The sequence below is a fragment of the Pterocles gutturalis genome, unplaced genomic scaffold, assembly GCF_000699245.1.
Source record: "Pterocles gutturalis isolate BGI_N339 unplaced genomic scaffold, ASM69924v1 scaffold6362, whole genome shotgun sequence".
Taxonomy (NCBI): Eukaryota; Metazoa; Chordata; class Aves; order Pterocliformes; family Pteroclidae; genus Pterocles; species Pterocles gutturalis.
This window is the reverse complement of record NW_010115240.1, coordinates 963-23487: the sequence shown is the minus strand read 5'-3', so window position 1 is coordinate 23487 and position 22525 is coordinate 963. Positions and strand designations below refer to the sequence as shown.

General features: G+C 37.3%; 1 protein-coding gene across 1 annotated transcript; it reads left to right on the top strand.

The window, feature by feature from the left end:
• Positions 1-569: 569 nt before the first annotated feature.
• On the top strand, positions 570-21889 carry LOC104462952 (calsyntenin-2-like; the record flags this gene model as incomplete). Its single annotated transcript, XM_010075112.1, has 6 exons — positions 570-765; positions 2553-2761; positions 7208-7357; positions 15526-15711; positions 20954-21202; positions 21768-21889. Coding segments are annotated over 6 exons (1112 nt in total), but the record flags the coding sequence as incomplete, so codon positions are not given.
• Between the last annotated feature and the right edge of the window lie 636 nt (positions 21890-22525).

The window sequence follows — 22525 nt, the reverse complement described above, 5'->3', positions numbered from 1 at the left end:
ATGCTTGTCTGTGTTCCTTCAGCTAATTCTGTTCCAAATATGAAATATGTCTGTAAATAAAGCAGCATGTATTTTGAATGTGCCCATGTTCTGCATCATTAGTTTTTTTCCCTAATGGGAAACTAAACTGCAAGAATCTGAACATCTGCTACCACCTGGCAGCTCAAGGAAGGAGTGACGGAAAAGACTGTCTCTGAAAGACCACCTCTAAAATATTCTCTATTTTTCCTTCTATTTTTTTTAACTAAATACAGTATTCTTAATTTAGCTCAAAAGTAATTTAGCTCAGTGCTGATGGTAGTATCATATCTAGGGAAGAGTCTCTAGGGCTTTAAGTAATGACAGAGGAAGAGGGAAATACGTGACCAGAGTTGCATTCACCACATCACGCTGTATGAGCATGTGGCCCATGCCCCTTTTGGATGTGTTATAAACTCGTGCCTGAGTCTGTACTTCCCCTGTCTATAACAGCCTGTGAAATACAAGTGAGTGCTAACTTCTCCAGTGTCACGCTGGTGCATAACACTTAGACCTCTCTGGTTATGATTGTTTTATACTGTTCCTTACAGGTGAAATCTGTGCTTTTAAAATCCACGGACAAGAAATGCCCTTCGAAGCTGTTGTGTTAAACAAGACATCTGGAGAAGGTCGTCTTCGAGCAAAAAGTCCTATTGACTGTGAACTGCAGAAGGAATACACATTCATCATCCAGGCGTATGATTGTGGATCAGGACCAGGTGGAACAAACTGGAAGAAATCTCACAAGTAGGTGAAAAAGAGGAGATTTTTTTTTTTTTTTTTTTTTTTTTTTTTTTTCTGGGAGAAAACTCCCAAATAGGGGAAAAAAAGGAGATTTTTTTTTTTTTTTTTTTTTTTGCTTTGGCATGTGTTTGCTCTACAGCACAGATCAGATTGGAGGGCTCCTTTTTTTATTGTGGTCAGATAGCAAATAAAACCAAGATGAGACATTGTTGCAATAGTCCATTCACTTTTTATTCCTTTTTCCTTCTAGAAGATATTTTTCTTTTTTTGCCTCCTGCAGTTTGACCCATTCTGCAATGGTTCTAGTTGAAGCTTTTAACAGGAGCCCTTTTCAAGTGGAGAAATGCATCTCCGTTTTGGTTTATTTTTCCACTCTTGCTTTTTTTGTTAAATACATTGACTCAACAGATCATCCAGGACATGGAAGCTAGCTTTTAATTGATACTTACAAATTCTAAATGCATTTTCTCTCTGTTCATTTCATTGAATGGTAAGAACAGAGAAATCACCCTTTCATTTCTTTCAGTATGTGCATGTATATAAGCTGCAGCAGTGTTGCCTTTGCACAGCATGTTTCTCACCTGAGCTTTTGGACAGCAAGTCTCGGAGGAATTCAAATCCTCTAGAAGAGAGGGGTATTGAAGGTTAGTAGGTGCTACTTTTTACTGTGGAGCCAATTCCCTGCGTAACCTTAAGAGACACAGTGCTTTTTTACCCTTCAATTTATGGAACCAAGCTCCAGACCATTTTTCATTAAAGATGAATTTAACTCACATGTAGATGTATAACTGCTGCACAAATTGTTCATTTTACTGAGAGCCACTTAAATAAATGATTAATAGTAATCCTGATTTTTGCTCATCCAGGACACATGGCAATTAAAAATTTAATTAGCTCTATAGCGCATGCTGAACTTTTTCAGGATATTTAAAAAGAAAACACGTTTAGAAGGAAGCCTACAATATCAAATAACCATCAAGTTGCAGAAACAGTTTTTGATTCATATTATTAGATTTTATGGTGTTTTTCCCTCACATGTCATTAACAAGCTAGTACGCTCTACATTGGAAAATTTTGGTCTAATCCTAGCCAAATGAAATCTGGCCCATCGGGATCAGACTTTGTTACACTTTCTCATAGTGGTTTGTATCGTAAACCACATGCTAAGCTAGGCTGTCTGGGGTCCCAACCTTTGCTGCTGGCTCTGCCAGTGATCTAGAACATCCCTTCACTTCTCTGTCCCTCTGTTACGTTGCCTATCAAACCAGATAGCAAACTCTTTCAAAGGAAGGCCTTTAGAGTTTGCTCATTCAATACTAGAGGCCTGTTATTTTTGATCCTCAAAGATTTACATGTACAATGTTGTAAATAATTAAAGCATAGGATAACTCTAATCAACAGAAGGTGAGAGGATTATTTAATATTGAAGAATGATCATAAACTGACCATTTTTAGGTAGTGAATATGTAATTCTCTTCCTCTTTTTTTGCTTAGTAACCCATTTTACACTGGTACAATGTCATTGACTTTCTGCTGGGGTCCATTTTGACAGGCAGACCAGCAGTGCAAAGCCCTCTACTTGCAAGCTCTGTTAATAGGTTTTTTACCTCGTGCCACATTAAGATATTAAATTGGACAAATTAAACATAGCAATTCAATAATATCTCATTTTAGCAAATGTTTGCGTCATTTTCTAGGTATATTTTATTATTCAAGTGTTTTGAAAACTGTTAGTGATGTGTCATGATAAATTTTTTTTTTCCTTTGATGTCTTTATTAACTTATTTTAGGGCAGTGGTCCATATCCAGGTAAAGGACGTCAATGAGTTTTCACCAGCTTTCAAGGAGAGAGTGTATAAGGCCACCGTGACAGAGGGAAAGATCTATGACAGCATACTACAGGTGGAAGCAATAGACGAGGACTGTTCTCCACAGTATAGCCAGATCTGCAATTATGAAATTGTCACAACTGATGTTCCTTTTGCCATTGACAGAAACGGTGAGTATGGAGGGGGAGCAATTGTAAGTTCTAGGACAGATAGCAATAATTTCTGTAGATAGTGTAATTATCTATTGATAGTAGCTGATAACCTGGCCCATGTTTTAACTCAGAAGACTAATCCTGTTCTCATCTCTGAGAATGAAGGAACCATTACGCTGCAAAATTACATTTCTTTTACGTAAGATTTGGTCAGAAAGTGCCACAGTAATTTACTGTGGAAATTAAACCCCCAGTTTTAGATGAGCAATATGTTTCTCTGTCACCAAGTCCATTCTCTTAATTGTGCCAGATATAGTTTCCCATCCAAGTGATGCCATTTCCTAGTGTAGCATATAGCCTTACCTGATAGGGTTTATTCACTGGTTTATAGCTAGTCCCTTTCTGAACTTTCTAGAGCAGAGTTTAAATTTGGAGTTGACGGTATTCTGGATATGTTTGTTGATTGTTAAAACTTTGAGTGTGGGTCCACTGATCTACTTGGTTGCGGTGCTTCCTGAAGCAGATCAGATGGAAGAAAATATACTTTGGAGAATTAGTATAGTTTTTATTTTTTTTTTAATTTTAGTTGTTTTTCTAATGTATATAACATTATAGGAAAAATAATAATTTTCCCATATGCAGCAATTTTTGACCCTGGCGGCCCTTTCTGTCAGCTTCCTTCTTTTCCCAGACAAGTTCCCACCAGGAGAAAGCACAGAACTTGACACTGAGTTTGGGAGAAGTGTCTGGGCTGCATTAAAAATGTGTTGATGATCCTCTCTCCCATTCTCTGCTTGCTTCAGACAATACAAAATAGTAGCTCTGTCTTTCAAGTACTTCAGCAGTCCCATCAAAGTGGCATCACTTTGTAGATAAGGGTCCTTGTTGTTGATATTCACATGTGCATACTTGTGCAGAAGTTCAAAATGGAAATTCCTATGCTCACAGAACTTTTTTCCCTAGAATAAGCACCCTGTGCACATGCTGAACAATGCTCTGATTTGTCTTTCCTAGCAGAAGCATAGGGGCTGCTTACTTGCGCGAGTCACAGCTCGCCAGGTTTGTAGCTGATACCATGGATGAATATACTTCACTGAGATGAGCGTGATACAGAGCAGACATTTCTATTGCTTCTGCCTTTTCAGCTCCTGTCACACTGTGCAGCTGACTCATGACTGATCATGGGTTTCTTACAGTCAGAGGCATGATCAAAAGCATGTGAACTGTCAGGAATCCTTGGTTACATCTTTGTCCTCATGTGCCTGAAGCCTGCTTTTCAGCAAAGGCAATGAGAAAACCATTGATGTAAACATGACTTTAAAGCCTGCAGTGAATAATTGGTATAAGGTTGTAATGCTTGCAGTTTCTTGGTCATGAATTCAATTAATATTATTTTATCTATTTGTTCACTAAAAGCACAGTGCTGTCACAATCAACAGTAACTGCAGTCTAATTTGCAGTTTTTTTTGGATAATGGTAATTGCTTAAACCCACTGGGATTAGACACAGAGTTAGAATAGATGGTTGCAGTTTTATTTTGTGACAGAAATATGTTACTTAGTTCCAACACATTTCACTGCTGAGAATGTCTTTCTATGCTAGCTGATACAAACTTTCACTGGTGCAAATTCTTCGGCATTGTGCCCATTTTTCTTACCTGTAGGATGATTAAAATAGATGTACAGGATTCCTGGGACTGACTCTGAATACTGTGCTAATTAGGATTTTGTTTATAGTTTGTTTGGGTTTTTTTACCCATTGTGAGAAACAAATATGGGTTCTTATATCTTTTGCAAATTATGAAGATTTCTGCTTTTCAATATCATAAGTGTGGAATTTCATTGCCCAGAAAAAGTGTTTAACCAGATGTTTAGGATCAAATCTGAATGTTGCAGAGGACCTCAAAAATAGGGGGAGTGTGAGGAAAACACGCCATTGTCAGTCCCAGATGGTGGATTTTTTTTTCACCACCAACCTATGAAACAAACCACAGACACAGGCCTTTAGAAAGCTGAACATGCTATTCCATCAGCTTTTTTTTCTTTTGGCAGATCATTGTCTTTTTAGGCAAAACTTATTTTTTGTGTCTAGATCAATGCAGGGAGCATTTTGTTATCTTGAAAAGGTCTGTATTAGGAGCTATGCAAACTTCATATTGTCAGAAAAGCAGTGAAACTTTATAGTTAAGCATTTGCATGTAGTATTTATTTATTAAACCACTATTTCTTTCCATTGTAATTGAAAAGTGCAGCTTTTTGACAAGAAGCAATTCTAATCCTTCAGTTGACAGCTCCTGGTGGCTCTTGGCAGCTGGGAATGTTGAGCTGCCACTCCTATGAGCAGACTGAAGTCAGAGGCTACTTGTGTAGCAACCCTGGCCTTCATCTCTTGTAAGAGTTAGGAGATTCAGTTTTATACTTCTTATGCACACACAAAGCGTGTCTGCCATTTAAGGGGGAATTACCATAGTAAATTAGTCAAGTCTTTCTGCGTTGTAGTGACTGCTCCAAAATAAGATGAAAGACAGCCATAGAAGAGCGAAGTCTGTATCAAACTATCCCCAAAATTGACCCTGAAGAAACAGAGGTGTAAACGTGTGTGTGTCCAGGCAGGAATTTTTGTATTCTTGTTGTCACTTATCTTGTTTCTTGGTTTTTTTGGGGTTTTGTCTTTTTTGTTTGTTTGTTTGTTTTTGTTTTTTAAATCTGTTATAGCTTTGGGTATTTTCAGGAAAAGGCAGAGATTTAGAAAGATGGAAAAAAATTAATTTATGGCCTAATTGTGAATTGTGTAGAAGAGTATTTACTTCTCCCATTAAAATGTTCTTTTTTTAATGTTATAGATTACCTTTTTGTTTATGGGTGAGAGGTAAATACAAATTCTCAGTCTAGTCTCTAAAACTTTAACTAGTCTATAAGTTATAGTTCTCCCTTCTGTGTCTACTTTTTAATCCTATTGATTAAATTGTAAAATAACGAAGAAGCGTAAAGCATCAAAGGTAACAGAAAAATGCAATAATTATGGCATGGTTTAACCCACTTAGCAGCAGCAAATGCCATGTAGCTGCTCATTACCATCCCGTATGTCGTGTGTGTCACCCCCCCCACCAGAAGATGGTGGTAATTGCAACAGCAGCCTTCCTTCAGGCCTGACCTGAGAAGTTTTTTATCAGTTTAAATTAAACTACTAAAGTTGGCTTTAACGTAGTAGTTGTCAGAAGAGTATTGGGCTCTGACAAGATAAGAAGTGTGCATCAGAGACAGGCACCTGCTGAAGTTTAGTGAAAGACTTTTAAAAGAAGTTTCATTTGATTGCTTTCATCTGTCTCTCATTTATTTGAATAAAAAAAAAAAAATCCCACACCTAAAACCCCAGACAGTGCCAACGTGCCTAACAACAGAGACTTTAACCAGCAGCCATGGGAGTCAGATCACTGTATTTGACTAAACTCCAGGGTTTAGGTGTTCCCCATTCCAGATTTAGCCCAAACAACTTGATTTTGCGGTTCCATGCTTGAAAGCAGTTGTAATGTGTAGAATTAATCCAGAGTAAGTTTGTTTCTTGAATTCTAGAACATTCTTGTTCAAAAAGATGATATAATAAACAACCCTAAGGAAAAATGTGAAATGTATTAAACAGTCTCAAATTTCAATTTGAGCAAGAAGTGTGTTTCAGTGAAAATGGACAGAATTAAAATGTTGAACTCGTTAGTTACGAAAACATACATTCTGCATGGTAATCTTCCAGTCCTGCAGGAAATACTCTGAGAAAGATCTTTCCCTTTCCTTGTGGAAGTTTTAATGTCTTTTTTTTCCCAAAGCAGTAATTAGTCGCCTTTATGGCAGGGGTGATAATCTCTGTTGTTGCTGGGTGTTATTCTCCATGTGATAACTCTGTGCTGTCATATCAAATACTGCTAAGCGCTCTAATGTGGAAGGTGATTCTGAGGCTTTTCATATTTTTAAAACCCAGGGAAAGGTGTTAAAGGGCTAAAAGTCTCTCTCACCTAAAGGGTAATAGCCTTAGGGAAAAAAAAGGAAGATACTTGGGCTGGGGACATGTTCAGCAGTGCGTCCCAGGAAGCGGCTGCCATGTTAAAGCAGTCTATTCTGGGAAGATGTGGAAAATGAGGTTACACCTACTCAAATGTTGCTTGTCAAGATCTAAGTGCTAAGTCAGTCTTACAGTCTTTAGAAAGTGTTGTTGAGCAGATGTTTTCTGATATAGACATGCTCATATTATATCCCTCGTATCTTATATTTGCCTAAGAACCTCTTTATTTCTCTGCTGGATTGAAAGAAAATGCTTCTTGTTCCTCAGAACTGTCCTGCCTGTGGATGTCCCATTTGCTTCACAGAACTTTCTGGTCACAAAGGATTTGAATAACCAGGACCCAAATGTTATGGTCTGCATATGCTTATCCAAGAAGTAACTTCTGAATATTATCTTGTGTTGAATCTATAGGTAACATCAGAAACACTGAGAAATTGGACTATGATAAACAGCACCAGTATGAGATAAGGGCAACAGCTTTTGACTGTGGGCAAAAACATGCAACAGAAGATGTCTTAGTACGAGTTAATGTCAAACCAGTGTGCAAACCAGGCTGGCAAGGTAAGGTTTAATCATTTATATATTTTAATTTTTTGTTTAAATCTCTTTTCATTGCTGTTTTCCCTCTACCTCACAGTAAGGAAACTAGGGTGTTTTTGGAGTGGTGTAGAAAACTGCTGCTATTTCTTACGCTTACTTCATTCCAAGCCTGTTAAAGCAGTGGATAATAACCCCATACATGTTTACATTTGCCTTTTTTCTTCTCTAGTCAGAACAAAGAACAGATTAGAAAAGAAAAGAGACACATTTCTATTACAATAAGCTGTCTTTTAAGTCAGTCTGAATATACTGAAAGGTTAAAAAAATGCTTCTGGTTTGCCTTTCTCCTACAACTCTTTCAAATAAAACTTTTGAAGCCTCCATGACAAGATATTTTTCCCATGTGCACCAGAGTTGTTCAGATTATCTTGTTCCAGGTGCAGAATTGGCTTTCACGTGCGTGCATGCATGAGTCAAGGCATGCTCAGCTCGCAGTGGGAGTGAAAAGGCTTTTTTAAAATCCTGATTACTGTCTCCTTATTGAGACATTTCAGTAGGAACTGATTTTCTAAAAAGTTTGTAAGGATCTACAGTCTAGTCTGTCCAAAATGGAGAAAAACCCAGCTGACAATTGTAGTAGGAAGATAGATATGCCACAAATTATAAGGAATTAAGATGAAAATGAGGGCTGGATTAGGGACAGACCAACTGGATGTAACCACATTATGCAGATGTCATTCAAGACTAACCTGACCTTCATAAATGTTATTTTTAAAGAGAATGATTGAGAGGGAAAAAAATCAGTTTGACTGTTGTATTTGAAGGCAAATCTACAGACTGACATTTAGAAGGAAAAAGGTTTTCTTTGTAAAATGAGAAGCCCTGGTCTAGAGGACCTTGTAATGAGATGTTTGCAATATCATGATTCCATTTTCAGTCCTCCCTTACAGCAGAACCCCATTTTAATTTTTCAGGGATGTACTAGTTCCCTACCCACCAAAGTATTTTGAAGAGAATTTTTATTAAAAAAAAAAAAAAAATAGAATACCTGTGAACTATTTCCATATTTTCTAACTGATCTTATTGTTCAAAACCCCATGATTTATTCTAACCAATATGGTCTGTTTGCACAGTAGAAATGTTGTATTTCCATTTTATGGAGTCTACTCGCAAATTAGCTTGGAATTTGTATTAAAATAGGTACAGTTGTTGATTTTTTAAATTTCCATATTTTTTCCATTTAGTTATTTTATTGATTGAATGTTTTTTGTAAAGATACCTTACTAATGGTGCGTTTATATTGCCCAATATTGTCATAGTTCAAGCATCAGTTACAGGGCAGATGGTCATTGCTGGTCCCATCAGGTAGGTGTAGATACCAGCTAGCCAATAAAAGTAATAAAACAAACCTTATTTTAAGTTTTCTAATTTTTTGATGCTTTATTTATCTTGGATTATGTGAAATGTTTAGGAAGTATTTTAGGTTTTAATGTAAAGCTGGAATTTGGCTGTTATTTTATGCATGCAAAGTTTATTTTCTTCCCTTCTAGAAGTCAGAGATGCATGTGGCTGGTGGTTTGGTTAACACTAGATATTTAATAAGAGGTTGCCAGATTGTTATTTTTAGTGTGATGGTGAGAAAATGCAGAGAAAACATATATAAAGCAACAACTCTCACAATAAAAGAATGCAGTACATAAGAAAGTTTAAAGCAGCTTGTCTAAAGTATCTCAGATAGGAAAGGATATGCTTTGATAGCAATCATTATGCTTGAATTTGGGCTTTTTGTTTATTTCTGTGGCAACTTGTCACAAATACTCTTTCTTCCTTCTGATCTTCTAAAATTTTATGATAGGTTTTTATCATAGACAAGGTAAAAATATGAAATAGCTCAATACGTTCTGCTCTGGCATATGCCATGCCATCCGTGTGGAACTGTACCTTTCAGTCTGTCAAACACGTGACCACTGCAGTTTGGTGTGTCTCCAGGTCAAATGGCACAAAGTGCAAGTGGATGGTGTTTGCCTATACAGGGTAGAAGGTCTTTAGGTAAATAATTGGGTAGATAAGACTTTAGTTCTTAATTACTAAGTCATTAATTATAATTTGAAAATGAGCTGCAACATAGTACTTCCAGAAATTTCTCCATTTCTCTTAATGAGATTTTTTTATACCTACTTATTTTTAAAGGTGAAGATAATCACATAGGTGATAGGTTTTTTTCCACTTTGAACCAATATCTGTAAAAATTAACTGTTGCTAGCGAAAAAAAATAAAATAATATGGTAAATACATTATAAAGAGAAGCTAGGTGATAGTATTTCTGAGACTGTAATAGGTAGATTTACAGTTGAAGTTATTTCTATTTTTTGTTTAAATTTGTTTTTAGACACAATTAGTGGGTTTCCATATTAACAAAACCCCTGTTATTTTCAGGACATTCCCTGGGGTTCTGTCCCTTCCTCCAGGGTTCTTCCTTTGTTTCTAGTTCTATGAACACAGAGCAGACACCACACTTTTTCCTGCAGATACACCTTCAGTGTCATTTTTTCACTACTGTAGTTTTAATGTCACAAATATTGATTTCTGTAAAGTTACTTCTGCCTTATTCAAAGCAGGGTAGACAGACCTCTGTCAACACTACTGAATATCCATATAGTATTTTCATTAAAACACAAAGTGAATTATGAAAGAGTCATAAACCTGTAGTCTAGACCATGTTTTCTGTAGCTCATTTATGGTACCATAATATTGTATTTTCTCATTTCTGCTACTTTTAGGAACAGTCTTCATAACACTGAAGAAGTTACTGTCCCCCCTAGGGGGATGACAAATGGAAATAAAATATAAAACAATGTGCTGAAAGATGCAAGATAGCAGAAAGTTGAAAACAATTATTCCTGTACCAAGCTCTCTGGTGAATAACGTACTACATGGGGAGAAAATAAAGAGGAGCTTAGCCTCAAAAAATGAAGGGCAGAATCATGTTCCTAAAAACTTAAAAAGTGTTTTGAGACTGCTATAGGTCTGCTCAACTATTGACAATTAAACCAGAAGTCAGGTTGTTCCCTAAAACACAATTTCAGACAGAAAGCTGCATAAAAAGCTTAAAACAAAAAAAACTCCTCTCAATCAATCAGCTGAATTATCCCAATCAAGTATCAGAGGACTCTGTTTTCTGAAACAAACAGGGAAGGTTGACAGTGTTTCTTGGGGAGATAAGTATGTAGCAAAGACAACTGGTGGTTCCAATAACGTTTCCTCTGCTTAAAAGTTAAAGCACGACAGGATATCAAGTTAGGTTTGAAGTTTTCTCAGTGATTTTTTTTTTCCTCTGCATGTAAAACCTTCCACATATTCTTGAACCATGGGCTTAAAAATTGCAGACTTTCCACAAGTTTTGACATCCTCAATTCAATTGATTTCAGTAACTAGACTATGTAGTGTTTCAGAGTCTGTCTTTTGGAATTTGAAAAGCTGTTTGTGTACTCCTCAGTAGAGAAATCTCTTGGAATACCATGATCCAAGCACTAGTCACAGCCCTCTTTCTCCAGGAAGCTGCATCTTCACATAATGACTTCTTTTTTTGGTAGTTTGTCCTTCTTGAAAACTTTGGAAGTGTCTAACCACATGTAAACCTGGTGTCAAGGAGCAGCAAGGGCAAGGCTACTCCCTAGAAGAAGGCAAGCCAGGAGCCAGTTGTCATAACAGATCTGGCAGAGCCTTCATCACCAGTGGCCAACCCCTCACCCAACTGAGGTGAGCAGGGCAGACCCAGAGCTGGGGGCCAGGGTAAGCCAAGAGCCCAGATCCTCAGGCATGTTCATGGTGAAGAGGCAGGTCCCAAGGAGTCAATCCATAGATGAGAGGTAGGATCAGGTCACTGGGCAGGTCCATAGTGACAATGCCAGTCTGCCAAGCCAGAAAGCCAGTCCATGGATTGACTTCTGGATAAAGGGACCCTATGGCCAGAACTGTGGCTGCACTAGAGACCACCAGCCCTATAGCATCATAGGTCAAGCCAGGACTGATGAGCTGAGGCTGAGCTTCAATAGGGCTCAAGGCCCCAGGCGAGGCTTTTGGAGGCTTATTAGTGCACTCGGGGCTCTGATGTCCACTTTGCTGCAGTAAATAACTGTTACTATTCAAATGAAATCTCACAACAAATAGTTTATCCTGTGCTGTTGTTTCCTATTTTTTTTAGATCCCTATATGTTTATTTCGCATAATAAGGCACCATTGCAATTGTGTTAAATTACCATGCCATCATTTTTAATGTCATGAGGTGGAATCAAAGTTCATGGCTACACAGATGTAGGAGGCAACATGAATCGGGTCATACCTCCTCTGTACATGTGAGTGCCATACTCCTTCAAGGAAGAATCAGATTAAGTCATTCTTAGTGTCATCAAACATTAGAAATTAATTAAAATATAGGACATGGATTACAAAGAAAGAGAATCACGTACAAAACTTTTAAGTGTAGAGATCAAGGAAAGTCTTTATGTTATCCTTCTGTTAAAAGGCAAATTTATTTAGTGCATTGGGATTCACTTTTAAAGGCTCAAATTGTCACTGAAGTTTGATCCATTTTGATCTTGGAATAGTTTGAGGATCTGGGAGATTGAGATCCAAATTTACATAGTAGTTTTATTATTGATGAAATCTGAACCACAAATTTGACATTATGATATTTACACTTTAATGTTTTTGTGTTGTAGGTATAATCTAGCTGGGACTGTTTTATATTGGCTGAAAGAGCTCTATAGCACAAGTGGCAAGTAAAAGCTTGTTGAATAAAAAAACCAAACAAAGGCTGTCTTCCACAGGGCTAAACAGGGCTAGTTTTATTCAAGCTTTCCCTGTGGGATTAGTCATCCTCCTCTACTGGGGAAACAGTGCTTACCTTTCCAAGTTTGCACTGTAATGTGGTGTCGGCACATGTCAGTTAGTGGCAAAGGAGGAACCAAGTTCGTTAAGTTTAGCTAATCTAGTGCAACCTACCATTTCAGCTGGGTTTATATATCTTTTGACTGTTTGCATAACTCTAGACGTAAGTAACATTTTAAGATAAAGGTTTTAAGCATCTTAATTCAGAGGTTTTTATAGACTGGGGTTACATAAGACTCTTCCTCTGAGTCAGTTCTAGAGGAATCAAAAAAGTGCCACCACATTCCTGAGGGGAATGTGCTGATCTTTTCAATGTGTCCAATATGGAATGTCATTCTGGGAGAAAGAAAAATAACTGTATTCACCGTATTCAAAATTAAAGGAAAGACTCCCATTAAGCTCTTCACACTGCCATCACTGCCTGTTGCTTGTTCTAACCCTATGCACTTTGCACATTACTAACTTTACTGGTGATGAGACGCAGAGGGTGCTGGCCTCGGCTTCAACACCTCTGGAACGCTGAAATGCCGTGGGGGCAGGTACTACATAAATACTACCTTGAAGGACTGTCCTGCTATCACAGGGTTGTATCATACTCCAGTATTGCCGTGTGCCTGCCTGGGAATGCCTTCTGCATGGAGAGGGACTCCTTGGCAGACTTAAATCTGCATCAGGTCAGTGAAAGAAGTGCTAGTGGGATTTAGGGTGAGGATTGGTCTGTGATGCTGCAGGGGACCAAGGTACAAAGGCACTAGTTCAGGTCTGGGTGATATTTTACAATTTAGAGCTGAGATAAATGTGAGTGATTTAGAATGTTTTTGATCTTTGGATACAAATTACTGTTTTCGCCAAGTTAAAAGGTAATACTGTGAAATGAAACACCTCTTTCAATCCAAGGGATATTCATGAGGCAGAAACAGAGGTCTTCCATTATTCTTCCGTGTAAGTAGTGGAATAAATAAGATGGTTTTTATAAAACATTCTTTATATAACTGGAGGTGAGTGTGCAGTTGCAGATATGTTACAGTTAATAATTCAGTCATATCTCACATAGACTAATGAATACTTTTTCATGAGTGCCAGTTAATTTGATATAGCTGAGAAATGAAATTGTGGCTGAAAGCTGACAGCTGCTGAGGTCGTGAGAAATGTTTCAGATACATATAAGACTATTTTTCCTTTTTGGTAGAGGAATATAATGTTTTAACTAGTGAATAAGAGATCAATAATTCATATAATGCTAGCATGTATACAAAACAGCAAATTATTTTATTTTTATCTTAAGTATCTGAAAGAATTTGCTGGTCTTGTTTGATTGGAAAAATGTTAACCTTGAGTTTCTGGAATGGCTAGGGACCAGAAATCTGTTATTGCAATCATGTACTTTGAAATTCTAAGGGAATTGTTTAAGTTGACAATTGCAGACAAATTATGCAATACTGCAGCTCAAATCTAACTTAATATGGAATGAATGGGCTGAATATTATTACCTGAAAATTACTGCTAAAATGGAAACTCAGCTGATGTGTGCACAGACAATAAAGTAGTCATAGTTGTCTTTTAGTCAGTGATATGCAAGTTATTTCAAAATGTTTGCTTTATATTTTCATGTAAATTTTTAATCCAGTTTAAGATAGTGGGAGAGGGCACCTTTTTTCAAGCTTTCTGAAAAATAGTTCTGTTGAAAAACACTAAACTCCTTCACCTACTAAATGCATATGTGTGTATATATATTACTACTTTTCCTTCCACTGATTTTCAGAAAGAATGTCGATTTGCTTTAAGAGATTTTATTGACTGCCAAGGCCTAGAATTTTTCCATTTATGGAGTCCTCTTTTACCTAGGACTAAAAAAAGTCAGTGAAACTTCAGCAGTGTATGCAAGAGTACTTCTTTTGCCAAATTTTACAGATACACAGATGCGTACATTAGGTAGCAGAGCTGAATAGTTTTGTGACTTAAAAATAATTAAGTATTTGCTTCTCTGTATTAACGTGGCATTCTTATTTATGTTGCGTGTTAACTTGGCTAACATGGATGAGAAAGATGTGAACCTGCTAGAGCAGGTCCAGAGGAGGCCATGAAAATGGCCAAGGGGCTGGAACGTCTTTCCTGTGAGGACAGGCTGGGAGAGTTGGGGTTGTTCAGCCTGGAGAAGGGAAGGTTCTGGGGGGACCTTATTGCGGCCTTCCAGTACATAAAGGAGGGCTTGTAAGAAAGAGATACTTTTTACTGAGGCCTGTAGGGACAGGACAGGAGGTAACAGTTCTAAACTGAAAGAGGGTATATTTAGATTGGATATAAGGAAGAAAATCTTTATTATAAAGATGGTGAGGCACTGTCCCAGGTTGCCTGGAGAAGCTGTGGATGCCCCATCCCTGGAGGGGTTCAAGGCCAGGCTGGATGAGGCTTTGAGCAACCTGGGCTAGTGGGAGGTGTCCCTGCCCATGGCAGGGGGGTTGGAACTAGGTGACCTTTGAAAAGGGCCTTTGAACCCAAACCATTCTATGATTCTATGAAAACATGAACTGTAAAGATAGCTGAAATACATGGTTTTAATTAATGCTGCTTGTTTGGGTTTTCTCTGAAGCAGGTTGAAAACACCATAATTAATTGGATTTAAAAATTAAATGCTTCAGTTGAGAGGCATAGTAATGTGTATGGTGTGTCCAGGTGGCTGCCTAAGGCAGGTGATAGTTTAAATGTTGTGGGCTGTGAGATATCTGCATAGGAAAAAACACAGATTAGACATATCTGGCTGAAAGTGTGAGTAGTCCTTTCAGCTGTAACTTTCTGACATTAATACTTCACAAAATCAGTAAGATATTTGAAGACACTACAGTGGCACTACAGATGTGCTATATTAGCTTTTGGTCACAGTCCAGTGACACTCATATATATAGCCTGGTCCTTGGAGGGATTTGTTCTGTATCACAAATCTATGAAAACTGACCAAATTCAGTGCGGCTGACAGCCTCAACCCTGGAGAGCTGGCTTGTAGTCTGTCACAGGGACACGGACACTGGAGATCCAGAATGACACCAATTAGCACTTCTTGTCAGGATATGTATGTACGCCGTTCTTGCGTGACTCTAGCAGCAGTAGTGGTACTTAATTGAGCCTGACACTCTTTTACAAAGAGGGGCAAAACACAATTATTTTAGGACAGTAACTTACTGATGCCAAGTTCAAAAACTTTTATTTTTATCTTGTGAGCTTTGAGAACAATATATCATTTAAAATTATGTAACTCCCTTCCTTTTTGTAATCACTGTTGGATCTTTTGGTTTTTTTTCCAGACTGGAACAAACGGATTGAATACAGGCCTGGTTCTGGCAGCATACCTTTGTTTCCCAGCATTCATCTAGAAACGTGTGATGGACCAGTTTCCTTGATACACACCACCATTGAATTACAGACCAATTACATTGGAAAGGGCTGTGATCGTGAAACGTACTCAGAAAAATCTCTGCAGAAATTATGTGGTATGGATACGGTTTTCAGTTGATATAATAATAATATTTTTCCAGACAAAACACCAATTCCATGTGACCTGTAAGCATGCAATATGTGTATTTAGCTCAGCTGGTTCACTTTGTATTGCAGCGATTAAAATTAAGGGAATGGTGACATTTGATTGGTGCTCCATTCTTCTTTTCCATTTGTTTCCATTCTTTTTCATACCTTCTCCCTGCTTTAGGTATTTTCTCTCCTGCTCCTCTTCCCTTCTCTGTTTTCTCTCTTTCCTCATTCCACATCTTTCTCACACTTTCTTCCCTTAGCTAGTAATACTGGTGTGACAGTGTAGTGAAATTTCAGGTATAGATTTGCCATCATAGGAAGACCATAAGATTTGATGAGAATTGAATATCCATCTTGTGTTCAATCTTCCTGACTCAGCTTTCTGTTTTGCTGCTAAGTACTGTGCCAGAGTAAAAACAAACAAAAAGTAAAGGAACATTTGGGGCAATCATTTGAGCAAAAATATTTAAGAAGCATAATTTTCAGAAAAGAGGTAACCTGGTGGAGGGGCAATCATTTGAGCAAAAATATTTAAGAAACATAATTTTCAGAGAAGAGGTAACCTGGTGGAGAAAGGTTTCCTAATTATTTTTTTCCCTTTTCCTGCTTTTTGATAGCTGCTCTAAAAGATACAGATTAATTTTGAGAGGTAGATTAAATACTGGAGGACACTGCTGTATTTTAAGATTACGTGTATAGCAAAGCAATGGCCACTCCTTAAGCTGTTTATCTTTTGCCTTTTGACATCTGCTGTCTCTCCTTCTCCTCTAAAATCCTGTAATCTTGGAGTCCTCATCTGAAGCCCTGATGGTGTGGAACACTGATTCTCATCTTCTCCAAAATGTCTCTTTGCTTGGCTCCTGTTCAAGCTACAGTAGCAAATGTACTTTTTTTTTTTTTTTTTTCCATTTAAATGCATGGATTTTGGTTTGTGGTGCTCTGCTGTATGGCTGACATTTGCTTTGATAACCACACAACAGTGTTGCAGATATGTTAAGATCAATACACTAACCTTTAAGAAATAATTTTTGTAAATTAAAATCATCAACCAGTGTTACTAAATTATTAAAAATGGAGACCCAATTCCCAGGGAAAAATTAGTTTGCAGTTACGATTATCAATTACTTGTGGAGATTGGGAAAGTGAGGTGAAGGTGAGTGGGAGTGAGCATTCTCATGAAACCTGAATATTTTCAACCTGAATGTTGCTTATGTAAGATTACAGAAACAGTAATAATTTTAATCCTATATTTTTATCCAACTGACTGGGATACTAGAAAAAAAGCAGGAGAAAACCCATTTGCCAACAGTGTGCATCTTCATCATGTTAATGACATCAAAACTGAGAGGTTGAGCAAGGCTACGTGACCTATTGGGGAGCTGATTTCACAAAGTACTAGTATTTTAATAAAAATAAGTATGTTATAGCTAAAGTCAAGTACTTTTCCCTCCTCTAAGAACCTGTATTGGCAGCAAAAAAATTGCTTTGTGCCTGATGCAGACCTGAACTGCAAATGGCACAGTCATTCAGAGCAGATCATTGCACGCAAGATCTAAACCATCAAATGATTACATTGACATAAAACACTAATAGCAACTAATAGATAACATTTTAAGTGTAGGACAAAAGTAGGTACCTTCTGCTGGTGTAGCATCCTAAATTGAGGAAAATTGTGCAAAGTCTAAGGGGTTCAGTTTGCCCAATGTGGCTTGACTGCCTACCTGCTGACACTTGAGCAGTAGAAAAGAGAATTCCAAGTCTTTCTCTTTTTCTCTTGAATGAGCCAGACGTTTTCCAATACTAGTCCAGTCTTTCTTTATCCATTGTATGCACCGTGTGTAGGCCCCAATGTGGCTTGACTGCCTACCTGCTGACACTTGAGCAGTAGAAAAGAGAATTCCAAGTCTTTCTCTTTTTCTCTTGAATGAGCCAGATGTTTTCCAATACTCGTCCAATCTTTATCCATTGTATGCACCATGTGTAGGCCTAAACTGGTGAAAAGCAGAATGAGCAAAACCATTTCAGCGGGTCTGTCAATGCCATTGTAGTAGCTTCAGGCAGCCTTTGAACGGGTGGACAGATGTACTGTCTAATGTTACTGCTGAGCTTCCAGTTTTTACTCGGCATATCCGTGAAGAAACAGAATGTAAAGCACTTGAGAAAACAGATAGAATGTAAAAAGTATATGTGAATTGGGTGAAAAATTCCCACTTTGGTCCAGGGTTTCCATATCTTCATAGAGAAGAACAGGCAGGGTAGAAACTTATAATAGGACTTTGATAAAAAGGTTGTAAATGAAAATGAACTTTACATCAGGATTGCATTTGGACTAGCTTACACTTTGGTGTTTAGTATTTATTACCACCCTTAATGTACAGAAGTCTTATGAAGGCAGGTTATTTCTGAAAATCAGTTTTCTCCCAGAAATGACCTCTTTGTATGTAATGGCTGGATGAAGAAATTCTTTGAAAAGGAAGAAAACCCTGGATTTTTTTTTTCTACCAGTAAAGCACTGTGTGATTGCAGAGAGCACAGAACTGAGCATTCACAGACAACTATCCATCTGTGCCATATAAAATGCAAGATTCTCTCTCTGTAATTAGGGACTTGGTTTATAAATCCTGTGCTTAATTTTTCATTTATCTGCTGGAAATCTAGATAGTTCAGATGCTAAGGGCAGTGCATTCAATTTATTTTTTTATCTGACTGATGATTTAAGTCTGCCTTTCAATAACCTAGTGATTTCTGTTCACTTTGTTGGTCAAGGTCGGCAGTTTAAATGGTTGAATTATGCTTGAGTCATTTTCAAGTCAAGGAGTTATTAGTGTTGTTCCTCAAAGCATTTTAGTAAGCATTTTTTCACCTCATCTTCCAACAATAATAAGAAATAACGAATGTGTAGAAGACACAATTTGGACTGCATAAACATATCCAGAAAAATTCTCACTAAAAAATATTCAGTTAAGGGACCTAGAATATGGTGGAAAGATGACTATGGTGCTGTCTTCTTTCCCTCTAAATGTAGATAAAATAGAAAATAATGAGATTGCTAGTTCTCACATATGGCAGATGTGAAAATGAATTATGGAAATGCTGAGTATTGTATTCAAGGCTATGCTCCAGCTAAGAGGATAGATCCTACCCTCTCTCCTTTATCCTGGGTTGTTTATCTTTGCAGAAGGCTCAAAGAAAGTTTTTGATCTGATTGAAAAGTAATAATTTGAATGACTGAGCAGCTTGGGATGCTGGTTGGATGTATGAGGATTGAAACAGTATGATTTCTTCCAGCTAAATCTCCCAAGCACAAAATCCAATAGCTGTTCCTAGGGCAGGATTAACACACGTTAACAGGATGAGTCTCCAAAGTAACCCATAAATCTCCATAAAAAGATGGGCAGTAAAGTAGAACCTGTTGAGCTTGGTACTGATTACCCAAATGCTCCTACACAAGCCTGACCTTAAGTTGGGAAAATAAGGTAGTTTACTGAAGCACCTTGCTGAATAGGAGTTTAACAAGTGATATGAGAGACTTTCTTTTTGGAGTTTTCCCACAGATTCATTCTAGTGGAAAAAATAGATCTTCACAGATTTTTATGGCCAGAGTAGATAGAGTGAGTGAGGGATGAAGCTTCTTCTTTGAGCCCATAATTTACCTAATATAAGCATGTGCCCATTTAAAAGCAAATTTCCTTTGATATACACCATCGTGCAAGCAATGTCTGTTCCTTCTGTAAGTGAAAAAAATGGCCATAAAAATTAACAGAAAAGGAAATGGATGGAGAAAATTATGGTTTTACTTTTGTCCTGTGCAAGTAATTTTATTTTTTAGTGGCTTGAATTAAAAATAAAACATTTATCACAAATTGTGCCATCTGGACAAATTGAGTTTGATGTGTTCTTGTTGATAGTATCTGTGTATGAAGCAAAGTGTGGGGTATAATCCAGAATTAGAATTTATAAAATATACTTTGTGCTCAAATTCTAAACATGTTGGTGTTAGGTTGATATTACTATCACTTCAAAATAACCTCATTTTGCAGTAATAAATTTCGGATAATTGTCTAAGAAATTCAGTTACTTGATTGATATGAATGTTTTAATATAATTACTCTAATACTTTTTTTAAAAATCCACAGGATACAGTTCCACACATTCTTGGCTCACAGTTGTACACTCCTGCAGAGAGTTGGGATCTTGTTTCTCTTCTTGGATGCTGAAGGAGGGTGGGATGTCTTACTAGGTTGGGATGTTTTATTTGATTGTGATTTGGTCACCATATTCTTACATGACAAAGCATCGACAATAATACAAAGATTGTTTGTGCTTTTTTCTCTGGCAAGCACGCTTCCTGCTAGAATGGTACTTTTCCGCAACTAAGTAAAGGCTCTGGGTAGCTCCATACATGTTTTTAAAAGTGTCTGACAGTTGTTAAGCCGTAAGAAAGCATAAAGCTGTAAAGAACTGTGCTGTTTTGTCAGATCTTTGTGCCACAGTGAGTTCCAGTTCTGGTTTGTTTTTGATTTTTTTTTTTTCCAATTGATTCTAGCAAATACTGTGTAGCTGGGGACCTCTGCTAATCATTTACTTTTGGGTTGGGGCAGGGAGGCTAATCTGAATTGTGAGTACCACTTGACAGTCTTAGATCTGTCATTAGACAAGAACACATGGAGTTACAACCATTATGTATCTGCCAGAAGCTGGCATTAAAGTGATATTATCTGTTCAGAGTGATTACTCTGTATGTACTGGCATTCATACCAACGTTATTGTGAATATCTGTGGCTACCTACTGGACATTAGGAGACTTGTCCCACATTCATCCTCACTGTACTGTGTTTTGCAACACACTGTCCCCACATACCGTATATCCCAATGCTGTCAGAGAGGGAAGACGTAAAGCTTCCAGATGGATGTAGAGAATTTGGTATTAGTCTTAGCAGTTCTTGAAATAAGTGAAGAAATGTGATTAATTAATTTTAGAATTTAAGTAGTTTTCTGTGCAATACATTTGATCTAGAGAATTCTTACTAGCTTACTATGGTTGGTATTGTATAATGTGTATTTGATTTGACAGTAAAGCCATTAGGACCATTTGGGTAGTAAAAATAATCTAGAGTGTAAACTGACCCCTGGCCTATATTAAATTAATCTTCACAGCTTTTTCATTAGTCATTCATCATGTTATTCATTATATATCATTTGCAGGAGCTTCCTCAGGTGCCATTGACCTGTTACCATCTCCCAGTGCAACAACTAACTGGACAGCTGGGCTTCTCATGGATAACAATGACATGATTTTTAAATTTGATGGAAAGCAAGGAGCTAAAATCCCAGATGGAATAGTCCCGAAGAACTTAACTGATCAATTCACCATCAGTCTGTGGATGAAACATGGACCTAGTCCAGGATTAAGAGCTGAGAAGGAGACTATTCTTTGCAACTCTGACAAGACAGGTGAGTCTGTATATTGAAAAAAAGTTTGGCAAAGGACATAACAATAACAAAGTTAGTAAATTGTTACCATCTCTCCTCAGGTAATTTGGTCTGAAAAAAAACTTATCTGGATCTAAGCATTGCTGACTTGATAGCTTATTGAGGGGACTGGTGTCTAAGTTTCAAGCACCGCTTCTCTTGGATAATCTCTGTGAACACATCTGTAGGGATTTATAGGAACTGGTTGATAAAATAATTAAGTTTAATTTTTTTATTATTTAGTTTGTGAAATCAGTTCTAATTCTTCATTGAAAATAGTTAGATTGATCTGGATTTTGTTTGTTAATTTGGACATAATGCTTCCATAAACAAAACTAATATGGCATAATTCGTGATGATGCTTACCATACGTGGCTTCCCTGAGAAGCATAATGACCCATGATATTGAGAAAAGTCAGTTCTTTGTGGTTTTTTTATTTGGTTGGTTTTTTTGTCTTTTAGGTGTATATTGCTTTCAAACACATTCACCTAAACAAAAGTGTTGATGGTAGTTCAGATCACTGATCTTATTGGTCCCTCCTTCCAGAGATGAACCGACACCACTACGCCCTGTACGTGCACAACTGCCGATTAGTATTTCTGCTGCGCAAAGACTTTGATCAGGCTGACACCTTTCGTCCTGCAGAGTTCCACTGGAAACTGGATCAGGTACCTGTAGTTTTCTTTTATCTATAACCCATCCTTCTCTTCATCCCCTTTAGAAATCATAGAGAACAAGCCAAATCCTAGCATAACCGCTTTGGGAAATCAGAAGTCTATTTCAATTGTTTTGCAGCTTGTAACTGTTATGACTCTAATTGGGATGCACATGAAAAGGGATAGAGGAGTTGGCTTGGTTGAGTCATTCAATGCAGTAGGTTTTTTGATTGAGTCATTTTAAACAGTAAGTAATGGTTTATATCCTTTGGCAATGGATAGAGACATGACATTGCATATAGTTCCCTAAAAGTTTTCCATTTATCATTAAAAATAATCTACTTTATCAGCACGATAAAAGTGATGGAAACCTTCTCGATAAAGAGTGTGTTGACACACAGAAAGGCATTTGTAATATATTGTAAATCTAATCTGTAGGCTTTTACTTTCATCTGCTGTGCTGTATGTAATTTCTACTTATTATGAAGAGTGTATTGCAAGGAAATTATTATTATTAAAGAGATAAGAGTTGCCTTTCATAGATTTATTAATTCTAAGCAGGATAAGGATCATTTGGATGAAAGAAGACAGACTTCAGCAAAGTTGTATTTTCTTAAACCAAGTTTCCTCATGTCTTTGAGTCCAGAC